This window comes from Pelobates fuscus, chromosome 9, assembly GCF_036172605.1.
Source record: "Pelobates fuscus isolate aPelFus1 chromosome 9, aPelFus1.pri, whole genome shotgun sequence".
NCBI lineage: Eukaryota > Metazoa > Chordata > Amphibia > Anura > Pelobatidae > Pelobates > Pelobates fuscus.
In genome coordinates, this window is record NC_086325.1 from 159,325,358 (window position 1) to 159,340,093 (window position 14,736).

General features: G+C 44.1%; 1 protein-coding gene across 2 annotated transcripts in view; it reads left to right on the top strand.

Moving 5' to 3' along the window:
* The window catches only part of INPP5E (inositol polyphosphate-5-phosphatase E), a 31,239-nt gene extending 19,265 nt beyond the window's left edge, over positions 1-11,974 (top strand). For both annotated transcript variants that reach the window (XM_063432864.1, XM_063432865.1), the window contains 5 exons: positions 6,842-6,949; positions 7,516-7,677; positions 9,368-9,483; positions 10,346-10,482; positions 11,366-11,974. In XM_063432864.1, coding sequence (XP_063288934.1) covers positions 6,842-6,949; positions 7,516-7,677; positions 9,368-9,483; positions 10,346-10,482; positions 11,366-11,498 — 656 coding nt within the window. In that variant the 3' untranslated portion in view covers positions 11,499-11,974. The remainder of the gene's footprint in view (positions 1-6,841; positions 6,950-7,515; positions 7,678-9,367; positions 9,484-10,345; positions 10,483-11,365) is intronic.
* The last annotated feature ends 2,762 nt before the right edge of the window (positions 11,975-14,736 follow it).

Sequence of the window (14,736 nt, forward strand, 5' to 3'; positions counted from 1 at the left end):
ATTAGTTTGGGTGAGCACTCCTGTTGCGTGGCCTTGTCTTTCAGAGACAAACAATTTGAAAGTTTTGGAGTAGTCAGGGAGGCCCAAGGCAGGAGCAGAAGCAATGGCTCGTTTGAGAGCAGTAAAATTGTCCATAGCTTCTTTAGTTAAACAGAAAGGGTCAGACTTAAGTGCGTCATAGAGAGGTTGCATGAGCAGAGAGGCTTCTGGGATCCATGCTCTGCAATAGGAAATGAGGCCTAGGAAGGCATGAAGAGACTTAGAAGTCCTTGGAGGCGGAATATCCAGCACAGCTCTTACCCGGTCCCGAGTAAGATGTCTGGTACCTTGAGATAGGCAGTGTCCAAGGAAAATTACTGAAGGTTGGCAGAACTGTAGCTTGATGAGCGAAGCTTTGCATCCTTGTTCTGCCAAATAACAAAGCAGACTAATTGAGCACTCTTCGGTAGTGGGTATGTCATCTCCACAGAGCAGCAAATCATCCACATACTGAAGCAGAACAACTTCTGGGTGCTCGGCTTGCCACGGGTCAAGGATGGTGGCCATGGCCTTTGCAAATTGACTTGGTGAATTTTGTGCCCCTTGGGGCATGACAGTCCAGGTATACTGTTGCATCTCATGAGTGAAAGCAAACAGATATTGGCAGGATGGGTCCAGTGGGACACTGAAAAAAGCATTTGCTAGGTCAATAACTGTGAAGAATTTTGCAGATGGTGGGACTCCAGAAAGCAGAGTATGAGGATTTGGTACAAGAGGGGTGTCCAGGACTGTAGCTTCATTAACAGCACGGAGATCCTGAACCATCCTGTACTTCTCTGGCTCACCCTTCGGAGTTTTCTTCTTCACAGGAAATAACGGGGTGTTGCATTCAGATTTACATTTGACAAGGGCACCCTTCTCCAAGAGTGCCTTAATGTGGACAGAAATTGCAGCTGACTGTGCTGGTTTTAATGGATATTGTGGTTTTCTTGGTAACTTAGCTCCTGGAATAAGCTTTACCACCACAGGGGGAACATTTAGGTGACCTATGTCCTCTGGGCCTGAGGACCATAACTTTGCGGGCACCTGTGTTTTTAATTCCTCTGGGAAATTGGACCTTAATTCTGCTGTCTCCTCACGGGGCTTTTCTAAATGCAGCATCAGAGGCAAAGAGCATAGGGCTGAAGTGTCTGATACAGACAGAGGTGTAAACATTTCTACCTGCCCATCCGGGGTAAAGGTGATGGATGCTTGCAGGCGTGAGAGGACATCAGCACCTAACAGGTTAATGGGGCATGTGGAGGATACTACAAAGCGAGCGAGCAGGCTAGAGCCAACTCGTAGCGGGGTTGTTAGAGGGCTATGTCTCGGCTGGCCATCCACTCCAACACAAGAGACATCAATATTGGACAGGAAAGATGGGTCTGGCAAGTCTCGTTCTCGTAGAACACTACGGGCTGCACCTGTGTCAACAAGAAATGTGGTAGGGTGGCCTTCAATGGGCAAAGTTACTGTAGCAAGTGGCCCCCCCTTATCCCCTGTAGACACTGCCATAACAGGGGTTAATGACACAGGCTTGCCAATTTCCTAGTCATCTGGTTCCTCAATTATTGGAACCTCCTTCTCAGTCTTAGGGGCCGGGGCAGGCCTGTGTGGCTTTCTGGGCTCTCTTTTGGGTTCCGGGCAGTCACTTTTAAAATGCCCTTTGACCTTACAATTAAAACAAACACCTTCCTCTGGTCTGGTACCCTTGGGAATAGGGGTAGTGCGTGCCACCATGAGGGGAGCAGAACTTGGCCTTCTAAGGGTCTGGGCAGACTCTAGGCCCCTAGCAACTAGGAGTAAAGTATCTAGGGGAACAACCTTATATTCGGGGCGTGCAGCAATGATTCCCTTGCGTATTGGGTCTTTAACACCTTGGACGAACGCACCGGACAACATTTGTGAATGAATCTTGTCAGTGAGATCAAACCCCAAATCTGTAAACATTTGGTACAGTCTTGCATGAAACCTTTCCACTGATTCTCCTTTTTCTTGAATAACATCAGTAAGGCCAGCAGCCTGATCCGCAAGTTTGTCCTTAGCCCATTCTCTTAGTTGGGTGCAAAAAGTTACTCCAGAGGGGTAATCAACATCACTGTTGAGTAGATTAGTACTGAGGTGTCGGGCCATGCTCGGCCAATATGCATCCCCTGCTTTAATAGCACAAATACTCAGTAGATCACGCCATGCGGCGGAATAAGTCTTTTGAATTTGAACAACCCCTCGGTAGAAGGGCATAGGCTGTTTTTCTGGGTCAGGGAGTGATTTCATTAGAGCACTAGCTTGAGTGGGATTGAAAGCAACATATTTAGGAGGGGCCTGTTCTCCCCGACCCTTGTGGCCAAAGGGGTCATCGATAGAACGATGAGTTGGGGCTCCCGCGGCAAGCTCTGATGAGACATGGGACACCCTGTCCATCTCGTCATCATCGAATTCTATGATATTGGCTCTTTTTCGTGGTGCAGGGCCCGAATGAGGTGAAAGGATCGGTGGTTGGGAACGAGCCCCAGATGCAGGGGTGGCTAGCGAGTCATAACCTGGGGATAAGTAGTCACCGGGGATTACCGGCATCAGGGCCGAACTGGGGGCCGCCATATTGGTGGCCGGAGAAGGTACTACATTAGGGTTAAGGGAAGAAGCGGCGGCCATGTTGGAAGAGGGCACGTCTGGGGCAGACTGTGCCGGACTGGGCATGACCGGAACCTGGGGAGTGGCTTGGGGAGTGGGTAGTGGATATCCGGGATAGGGCAGGGTCATGGGATATGGGAAGGGGTAGGGCCAGGCTGGGGAGGGGAAGGAGGTGGGGTATTGAGCTGGGGTGGAGATGGGAGGGAACGGAGAGGGATTGGTAGGGGTGGGTGTAGAGGGAGGAGCCGGGGCAAGGGTGGAGGAGGTGGTTAGTTGGGCGGAGGAAGAGGGGAGGGGATCATCAACGGAGAGAGAGTGTAGGGAAGGAATGGCAGATGAAATATTAGGGGGGGGTACAGCAGGTAACGTAGGGATGGATGAGGATGATGGGAATGTTAGAGACGGGGAGGGGGAAAAGAAAGATCCATCAGAATTCAGGACTGGGCAGACAGGGGAGGTGACGGGATGGGTGTTAGGAGGATTGGGAGTGGGGAACATAGTCAGTTGGCTATCACCTACTGCTGACTGAACCTTGGGGATAGACGTCCCCTGGGCGCCACTTTGGGGCGCTGGCTGAGGGTAAACTCCAGCAACACAATTATTATGATACACAAACAATTTCACACCTTTGTGATTTATCTCTTCCTCAACCCAACCTTCTAGTTGAATAGCCTTCGCTACCCTATACCATGCTTCAGCAGTCTTTAATAAACCATTATCTGTAAGTTTGCCTTTCTTTTCTGTCAGTAACCTACGCCAACTTTCTGGTTGCAATCTTCCACATGTCGGTACAGCAATTCTACATACTTTCGCAATCTTTTCAACACCTTTAACCATTTCCTCACCCTCTCTGTCTTCGACTAAATCACATGCTAACCAGCCCTTACTGGGCTTGCCTAAATCCTGTCCCATAATCCCTTTACCCCTATACCAGCGTCCTAGATATAGGGAGAGAGAGAAGGAAAACTGGACAAGAACGTCTACAATGCTCGACTGCCACCCGAGAATCGTGGTATTTTCTCAGGTGCGTCTTCCCAAAACGTAGACTAGTCACTGAATCCGCCTACCCGGGGTGGTAGACACGGATTGGAGCGAGGTGAGAAGTGTGTGACCAATCACTTCTCTTTTAAGAGGAATGGGAGTGGATAGTATAATAATATAGGAAGTATAGGAAAGATGAAAGACAAGGAAAATCCTTAGAGACAGACACAGGAGTTCATGAGACTCCTAATTAGACAAACAAGACAACAATACAATTGAAATACAGTACATGCATCACAATTCAATTGAAATTAACAATAATCCCTTTCCTTTACTCGTGTGCTTATTCCAAAGTCACCTCCCTCAACCCCGTAGTGTCTCCGCTCGGAGAACGACTTTCGTAAGTCTCACTACCAGCGGCCACGGAAAACAAGCAATGCCTACTTGAATCCCCCCAGGAAACAGAGCCCCCCTCACAAATAAAACAGAAAACTGGAATTTCACAAGCCCCAGCGCTCAGGGTTGTGGTTACCAAAGAAAAACCGGACTCCCCTCAGCCGGAGCTGTGGGTTACCAAAACCGGACTCCCCTCAGCCGGAGCTGTGGGTTACCAAAACCGGACTCCCCTCAGCCGGAGCTGTGGGTTACCAAAACCGGACTCCCCTCAGCCGGAGCTGTGGGTTACCAAAACCGGACTCCCCTCAGCCGGAGCTGTGGGTTACCAAAACCGGACTCCCCTCAGCCGGAGCTGTGGGTTACCAAAACCGGACTCCCCTCAGCCGGAGCTGTGGGTTACCAAAACCGGACTCCCCTCAGCCGGAGCTGTGGGTTACCAAAACGCTAGCTAGACTGTAAAACAGGCAACAGAAGACCCCCAGGAACACATCCACAGGTCCACCCCCCCCTTTTATCCCAAAAGGGGCAAAATACAAACAGATAAGCAGACAAACCGAAGACCCAGGCAAATTCCCTCAGGTCCACCCCCCTTTATCCCAAAAAGGGGAAAACAAGCAAGACAGAACCCCAGGCAAATCCCCTGCAGGTCCACCCCCCTTTTATCTCAAAATGGGGAAACAGGCAAACAATTCAAACACACCCAGGCAACAGATAGACTAAAATGCAGGTAAACAAGTGAGTAACGAGGCACCGGGCAAGATATTACCTGTCTTTGATGTCCTCCCGGGAAGCAGTCACAGACACGTGGACGGGTCAATCAAAGGGGCTGGAACGTACCGGTGGCTCTGCAGAAGTCTCTACCGTGTATCTGGAGGTGATCAATCTCCCTTCCTTCCCCCTGGATTCCTCCGTCCACCCTTGTCTTCCTTAGGACGGCTCACCGGCCAGACATAGCCCGGTGCCCCACGTTGGGCGCCAAGTTGTTATGGTACTTTTTGAAAGTAAACCAAAATGTTCAAAGTCTATCTGTTCCTGTCCAAATCAATAAAATTAAATTGCGTATATACGCTGAAGTAATTAAGTCTGACACACGAGGTTCAGGTTAAAATAACTTCGAGAAAGTTTATTGGCAAGTGAAGTAAAAGCGGGCGCGCAGGCCCTTTTAAGAGGCATTTTGCGTCATCATTGATTATTAGAATATCAGCAAATACACATCATCAATTGGATTAATTGTTAAGTGACGGAGTTAGTGTCTTACCTATTGGTTAGTAAAATTAAGAGGTTTGTCCCGTGCCCACCCATCAGAGGTGGGATTATTCTGGACACGGGTGGGGGACAAGGGGGTCCTAAGCGTCATTTTACACGGTCAGTGATATCAGGCTTATGTCCAGGTGCAAGGTCTCTTATGAATAGAACATTTCATTACTACTGTGTTCTGTGGCCTTCAAACTGTACTATCTTACAAGCTCTTAAGGAGTAGCCAGCAAGTCTTAAGGAGTAGCCAGCACCTCCTGGTACTTGTCCTTGAAGGAAACACGGTCTTTGTCTACTGTATTAATTGGGTTGAGAAGTTCAGTCACGTAATGTAGTTTTAAAATGAACAAGTTAAGTCATGAGGACAAAATGGAGGATGAAGAAGTCAGGTTAGGAGGACAAAATGGAGGATGAAGTCACAGTATAAAGTTAAAATGGAGTTAGTACAATAATTCAATACAAGTACAATAAAGATTTTTAATAATTCCACATCAAGTATGGGTCAGCATATCCCGTAGAACATGTATTAAGGAACATTTGAGGCACCACAGTGTCCATTACATCTGTTTAACTTATCACAGTGAGCGCCTGAGATTCTTTCCTTGATCCATATTTTCTTATAGTCCTATTCATTTTAATAAAGCATACTATGTAATGTTGCATCTTCTAATTTATCAAATTAACCATACTGTGTAAAGTTGCATCTTATATAGTTAAAGGAACGTTATAGGGTCAGGAACACTTACATGTATTCCTGACCGTATAATGTTAAAACCACCATCTAGCCTCCAGTGCCCCCCTAAATATATCAAAAATCTTACCTTTATTCTAGTCTGCTGCTGCTGGCTCTGCCCCTGATCTGCCTACCTGGCTGACATAATCAGAAGTGGTATTTTGAGCCAATCAGCATGCTTTCACGTAGAAAAGCATTGGGTTGGCTGAGCTTGTCAATGAGACGGATCAGGAGCAGAGCCAGCACAAGCCAAACACAGTCCTGGCCAATCAGCATCTCCTCATAGAAATTAATTGAATCAATGCATCTCTATGCGGAAAGTTCAGTGTCTCCATGCAGAGGGTGGAGACACTGAATGTCACAATGTACAGCACTGCCCCAGGAAGCACCTTTAGTAACTATCTGAGGAGTGGCCAGTGGAATTTACCCCTATGCTTTAATGTAAACACTGCATATTTTTTTTTTTTTTTTGAAAGGCAGTGTTTACTGCAAAAAGCCTATAGGGAATGATTATACGCTGTAATTGTTCTGGTGACTATAGTTTCCCTTTACTCAAATAACACTCGCTACGTAATGTAATGTTTCATGCTGCAGCTTGAGAACTTGCTGTAAAATGCAAACGCTACAATATAAATTACTGATCCTTATAGTGATTTTTGCAGTATCTCTGTATGGTGTTCTCCTCCTGGCACAGCATGTTTTCCAGCTCTTTAACGGTCTGCATGAACTAAGCCCAAACTGTATAAAGTAAATTGTATTATCGTTACTTGTAAGCACTTTGAAAAACCTTTTTCTGATGATTTTTTTTTTTTTTTTTTTTTTTTTAAGCTGGAGATGGAAAGGTGTCTGAACGAATACTCGACTACAAAAAAATCATTGAGGGTCTCCAACTTCCGAGAAACATTCCTGATACTAACCCATATCGATCAAATCCCAGTGAGTAAAATCACAGGTCTGACAACATTGCGGGGACACTGTAGGCACCCAGACCACTTCAGCTAATTGGACCCTTTTGCACTTAGTGGTGCAATGTAAAACACTGCAGGTCCAGAGAAACTGCAATGTTTATATTGCAGCTCTAAGTCTGCCCTCACTGGCTGTCTAACAGACAGATATTAGAGGGCTTCCGGAACCGTAACGGACTTTTGGTCGGTTATCTGACGCTGGACGTCCTCACGGACCTCCAGAGACAGATTTTCCCCATAGGAAAGCATTGAATAATGATTTCCTATGAGGAGGTATAATGAGCGTGCAGCAATTGCCGTGCACGCTCATTAGGTCTTCCACGTCAGCGCTGGATTTAGGCTGAAGAGGGAACCTAGTAACCTTATAGTACCACAAAAACAACTTTGTTTTCTTGACACTATAGGATCCTTTTAATGAAGCAGTTTTGGTGTAGATTGTGCACCTGCAGTCTCACTGCTCAATTCTCTGCCGTTTAGGAGTTAAGGTTGTGGCAAGCTGTAACCTGGCTAAATGTTGTTTCTTTCTGTGACCATTAGTGGATGTTACAAGCAGATTCGATGAAGTGTTTTGGTTTGGTGATTTCAATTTCCGACTGAACAAGGACCGACCGGGAGTGAACACTATTTTGCAGACCAAACTGGAGAGAGACATGTCTCGCCTTCTGCAATACGATCAGCTGCTCAAGTCGATGCAAAACGGTAAGTACTGCGTTTTGCAATATGTAGAATATCCCAAAATGCAGTTCCTGTCTTTGTGTATTCTTGGTACAAAATCGTATTTTGTAGCAACCAACTAGCCTGTCTGTGATGTGTCACAATATGTAACACTTGCAGTTACTATAGATATTGGGAGAAAGTGTCTTAAAAACCCCAATCTCTTGACTCGTTCAGGCCGTAGTCTATGCATATATATGTGTAAGCTTTTTTTTTGTGTAACTAAGTTTGCTGTTTTGGGCATTTGTTGTCAAAAATGGGAAATATTATAAACTCCTATCTCTTAATCTTGTTTACTGTGAACAAAAGTCTGCTAGCTCTATGGTAACTCGTGGTTTTTCTGAGACTTTGTTTAATTTTTTCATTTATTCTTTTATTGACTATTTTGCTACAAAACCGCATATATTGGATAATGTATCAAGCTCCTCCTGTATGACTGTCATTGCTATTTAATTAAAGGACCACTCTAGGCACCCAGACCACTTCAGCTTAATGAAGTGGTCTGGGTGCCAGGTCCAGCTAGGTTTAACCCTTTTTTATATAAACATAGCAGTTTCAGAGAAACTGCTATGTTTATATAAGGGTTAATCCAGCCTCCAAATCCTCTAGTGGCTGTCTCACTGACAGCCGCTAGAGGCGCTTGCGTGATTCTCACTGTGAAAATCACAGTGAGAGCACGCAAGCGCCCATAGGAAAGCATTTTAATGCTTTCCTATGCGACCGGCTGCGCGCGCGTGGCAAGAGCTGCGCGCGCATTCAGCCGAATGGGAGGAGAGGAGGAGCAGAGCTCCCCGCCCGGCGCTGGAATAAAGGTACGTTTTATCCCTTTACTCTTCATCCAGCCCGGCGGGAGGGGGGCCATGAGGGTGGGGGCACCCTCAGGGCACTATAGTGCCAGGAAAACGAGTGTTTTCCTGGCACTATAGTGGTCCTTTAAGTGTGAATTGCCAGGAATTAGAAGTTCAAAACACAAATTACTTGGAATTTTATTCTAATTTGGTTATTTTAGCCTAAGACCGTAAACACTAAAACTGTTACTCGGGCTACCATGACCACTTCAGCAATTAGAAGTGATCATCGTGGCAGGAGTCTGTATGTGTTTGTGTTTCAGCTTGAAATATTGCACCCCCAGCACACGTGACATTGGCAGCCCAGAACTCTGTCCCAAACTGCTTAATGTCAATTCTGTGCATATTTTACTCAGATGTTAAAATCTTCCCCTTGCAAGAAGAGTGCCTATAAGGAGAAGCTAGCTTCCCCTCCTGCCTCCGTCCACTGTAGACATATATTTATTATTGTTTTTTAAATAGAAACATTCCCTCCCCTTGCTTCCATCCAGCGCGCATGCTCTCTGAGATGGGAATTGGTCCAATTACAGACTTCTGTATGAGAAGCCTGTGATTGGTCTGCGCAAGACCCCTGTGACATCCCCCTGTTTTTATGCATTTGAACACTGCCTTTTACATAGAGGGGTCATAGCATTTTATTAAAAAAAGCAGGTTCCGTATATATGAAATAAAGGCTTGTCTCGCCATAGCGGTAGAGTTATGTAAATGTCGCAATGAAAAAGTCTGTTATATACAACACTGAAAAACAAAAAATATCTCCCCAAAGGGCTTTGATTTCCAGAGAAAATGTTCTTAAAATGTATATTCTATATTATTTGCTTTTTTAGGGTCGATATTTAAAGGTTTTGAGGAAGCCGAAATTCAGTTCCTCCCCACGTACAAATTTGACATTGGATGTGATGCCTATGATACTACCTCTAAGCAGAGAACGCCTTCCTACACTGTAAGGGGGTAATGTTTGTCATGTCTGCTTTCTGCATTATATTCTGTTCAGCAGAATTACCTTGTTGGTTTGTTTAAGCATGTAAGACTTCGATATTACATAGCTAATTGCAAATGTGGGATGTAGGCATTTTACAGACATGGAAGTCAAATCGTCAATATTGTGATATGTTTGGAAATCTATTCCTTAAACTGCTAGTATCTTCATTACAAATGATCAGAGGCAACAGGATATTTGACAATCCTTATCTACAGCTTAGTTCTCCACTTTACATGTTGAAATGTTTTTGCATTTGTGCGTTCATTTTACTGATTGTCAGAATTGCAAAACGAGGGATAATGCATAAACTCTGATGCTTTATATCCCTACTACTTACTGGATGAAAGAGTAAATCAAAAATTAAATTGCAATAGACTTCTTTTTTTTGTCTTTGAACAGAAATTTGTACGTGAAATAGTTATGTGTGTGTGAGTAAAGTTAAAGGGACACTACCATATCGCATTGAAATGGTTTAGGTGCAGGGACTGTCATGTTAACCCTGCAGCTGCAAACATTGCAGAATTAAGACTGCGTCTAGTGGCGGTCTACCAGACAGCCACGAGAGGCGCTTCCTGCAAAACAATTCTGGACATCCTCACACTTTGCATGAGGACAACCAGCTTCATCAAACACTCCATAGTAAAGCATTGAGTCAGTGCTTTCCTATGGGGAAGGCCTAATGTGTGCACGGCTCTCGTTGTGCTGTCCATCAGCTGGCGGAGAAGGAGCCCGACCCAGCGCCTCGGCACACTATAGTGTTGCTTTAAGTGTTTTTCCTAATTCGCTGTCAAGGTTTCTTTATAAAACACCCTTTATCTCTCAGGACCGAGTGGTTTACAAGAGTCGGCATAAAGGTGACATTCGTGTAACGAAATACGCTTCATGTTCGCTGATGAAAACTTCTGACCATAGACCAGTGTTTGGTTTATTCGATGTGCGGATTAGACCTGGCAGAGACAAGTAAGGAACTTAGTTGTACTGTGTATATGTGCACTTTGTGTGAACTGTGAGTGACATACAGGTCTTGAATTCAACGTTTGTTGTTTAATTTTTTAGATAAAAGGGCCACTATAGTCACCAGAACACCTACAGCTTAATGTAGTTTTTCTGGTGTGTTCAACCATAACTTAAGGGTTTCTCTTTGTGTCTCCATATGTATTACATGTTTTTTTAAAGACAGGGCTTTCATTTAGTATCCCATATTATTTAATATCCCATATAGATGTATCCCATGTGTATTTAATATCTCATATTTAGTTCAACTAAATACAAAGAACCCCAAAAAAATTCATATCAGTCCTGATTTGTTAAATATCTAATATGAAGGCAATTAATTTTTAGTTAGTACTAACCCTTTACCAACCATACCCATTACATACACTAACTAACTGAATACCTTACCCTTAAATTTAACTCCGCTTTAACCATTACCTTAACACTAACCCTACCCTTAAAGAAACCCACTGCTAATTTCTATTCAATGAAATTCTAAATGGGTCCAGCTGATTACACTGTAATTAGTGCTAGTCAGCTGGCAAAGCCCAGCACCGATCACAATCGGCTTGTGGCCATGCAAGGAGACCTTGCCAAGGTCTATTGAGACCCCTGGGGTCTTCCTTCACAAGCCTGCAGCTCAGATCCATCACAGCTGGTGGAGTTAAAGAGCTCTATGCAGTGCTGACTTCCCTGCTCCCACCAAAACTAAAGGCAATAAAGCCCACTCTATGTAGGACAGCATTGACCGTCCTAACATTGGGAAGGGGTTAACGTTTCAGTTACATTCCAACTAACGTGTAGCTATAAGCTGTCTGGTAGAATATTGACCGCATTCCTCTATTTTCAGCATCCCTCTAGCCGCTGGGCAGTTTGACCGAGAACTCTATTTGCTGGGCATTAAAAGGAGAAGCTCACGAGAATTCCAGAAGCGTCAGGCTGTGAAAAACCAGAAAAACAGCACTGTCTGTACAGTCTCATGACTAAAACAGAACAAGATTGCACCCAACTGAATGCTGACCATAAGGACTACAGCGATTGGCCACCTACCAAGCACTTAATGTTTATCTATTATATCTTCCTTCCAGGGAGAAGATAAATATATACTCTAAGAGGATGGCATTCTGGGTCTCTCAAGTTATATTTCATTACCAGCTTTAGCGTTTCCTGCCATGCATGATTCAATATTAATTACGGATGATGTGGTTAAAAAAAAAAAAAAGCATTTTAAACACAAAGAACCCACAATTATGAGTTTTATTCAGACACTACAAAACCCCCTGTTAGCCACATGGGGGGGGCGGGGGGGGCTGCTCAGGCCACTCAAGCAGCAAAGTCATTCCTTACTTACAACAAATGCACTGTCTCGGGTCTATGACCTTGTTTTATTAAATGTAATATATGTAAATATTTAACTTATATGAACATCAGACCACAAAAATAAAACCTTTCCAAATGTCATCTGCTTTCTGTATTGCGAAATAAGATGTTGGACGTTGCATTAATATTGGATCTACTTGATCTCACCCATTTCCTCCTGCTGTAAAGGAGTATTTTTTATTATGTTAAAGGGAAACTCCAAGCTAAACATCTTTTATGCATTGTATAGCTTTTGGCACACATAAGTAGCTGTGTGTATGCCCAATTTTGTATCCTCTATCCTATAATGCTACATTTTGCTGCTTACAGTACTTACACACAGCTTCCTTTCTAACCTGCAGTACACAATAAGAGCTGCACATGTCACTGGGCATCACTGTGAATCTCTCTGGGACATGCAGTTAAGCCACCTTTTATAAGTGGGAGATTTGATAACTGAAATTTAAGTTACTGAAACCCCTGCTCCATATCTATAAAAAATTAAAGTGATTTAGTTACCTTTCAGCCCTCGCTGTTTTCCTCAATCAAGCTCTGCCTGAGATCATTGAGATTGATGATCTCAGCCAATCCAATGTTTTCCCTTAGAAAAGCATTGGGAGGCTAGTGTGCATGCGCGGTATAACATACATGCTCCAGGAGACCATGTCATAGATATAGTTTTACTGTGCTATTTCACTAATGCGGGTCTGACTGTCATAATGACAACTATTAGAGGCAGGTTATACCTGCATAGGAAGCATTGCCGACACATGGCATCCAGACCACTTCATTGAGATTAAAGTGGCCTGGGTGCCTCTACTGTTAAGATCAGATTCCATAGGCCAAAATGAGAGGCTCTTCATTGGCCAAGATACTTTATGGTGTATGTGAGGATTAGCACAGAGAACTATGAACTAGGGCATCTTATTTTTTTTGGTAACATAACTTTGCTTGGGTCTATATTTACTTTTTTTAAATGTATTTATATATTTTCACTAATGTGGAGATAGATGTGCTGTTTCACCACAATTATAAAACATAATACAAGATGGTTCAGGTAAATGGGTTCCAAATGGGTAGAGACTAAACCAATCAAAATAACCCTGTAATAACAGAGAGCCTTCTAAGCTGCCAGGCACCGATCCCTGCCACTCAGAGCCGGAAGCTCTCTTGCCTGAGTTAAGCCTTACGGTGCAGAGCGGAGAGCAATCAGCTGGTACTCAACCCGTAAGCTGATCTTGCACTGCAGGACTTGAGGCTCTCAGACTTTTAAAGGACCACTCTAGTGCCAGGAAAGCATACTCTTTTTCCTGGCACTAGAGTGCCCTGAGGGTGCCCCAACCCTCAGGGACCCCCTCCCGCCCGGCTCTGGAAAGGGGAAAAGGGGTAAAACTTACTTTTTTCCAGCGCTGGGCGGGGAGCTCTCCTCCTCCTCTCCGCCTCCATTCCTCCCCGCCTCCGTGTCGGCTGAATGCGCAAGCGCGGCAAGAGCTGCGCGCGCATTCAGCCGGTCAGATAAGAAAGCATTCATAATGCTTTCCTATGGACGCTTGCGTGCTCTCACTGTGATTTTCACAGTGAGAATCACGCAAGCGCCTCTAGCGGCTGTCAGTGAGACAGCCACTAGAGGAAATAGGGGAAGGCTTAACTAATTGATAAACATAGCAGTTTCTCTGAAACTGCTATGTTTATAAAACAATTAGTTAACCCTAGCTGGACCTGGCACCCAGACCACTTCATTAAGCTGAAGTGGTCTGGGTGCCTAGAGTGGTCCTTTAAGGAAAGAAGGAGAGAGTGGTGTCGGGTAGATCCCAGATAAGTCAAAAATCCAGAAAACTGCTGCTTCGACTAAATTCCATATATTGTCCAATATCATTTACTATATCGGCTGAGCAACATTACTATCACAGAAAGATCCTCAGTAAATAACTAAAATACAAAGTTTATTCAATAACAATAATGTTGTAGTAAGAGTTAGTGGTTTTCACAAAGCCCCACCACAATAAAACTGTGTCTTGAGAAGCCTTAAACATCCAAACATGTAGTTTAGCCCACCTTTAAAAAAAAAATAAAAAAAAAAATTTAACACTCGCTGGTTTCCATGAAGCTGATCCTGCCTCCAACGCAGAGATAATCAATAAATCGATACTGATGATTTCAGACAATCCAATGTTCCCCAAACACTGGGAGCCTAGTGTGCATGCGCAGCAAGTCGTGATGACCTGTTCGCTCATATAACGAAAGGATTTGTTACAAATTAAATTTTTCTCAATTGCATGAAGTTGCAGCAAATTAAGTGGTCAAAAAAAAATCCCCAGACTAGTTATCCTCTTAGCCAACCCTCCCCCAAACAATATGCCCATCTCTGGCCTTTTAAAATATTGGAAATGGAAAGAAATGTAACCGTAATGTAAGTTTGTACCCCACACACATCCTGAAATACGTAAAATGTCTTCTGAGTATGGCTGACTATAGGATTACGCCCACAGGTTTGTACAATTTTAATACATTTTAACTGTATTACAGATAGAAAGGCTTAGGCATGTTTTTTTTGTTGTTTGTTAAAAAAAAAAAAAGACGTTCACTAAACAGAGAATTGTAAAAATAGCCAAGTTAGAGGGCTTTCCTAACGCCCTAATCTTGTTATATAGTAAAAGATCACTCCAGGCACCATAACTTAATTGAAGGGCCCTGGCACCGGCTCACCTTCAGGCGTCAAACTGTTAATTAACTGTTTTAACCACAAAGTGTTCAGTCCAGCATCATTCAGTTCTGCTTCCTCCTCATCCGTTTGAGTTCAAAGCTTGAAACAGAGACAGCAGCTGTTACTCGCAGCCTAATCAGTAGCTCCCTATTCACAGG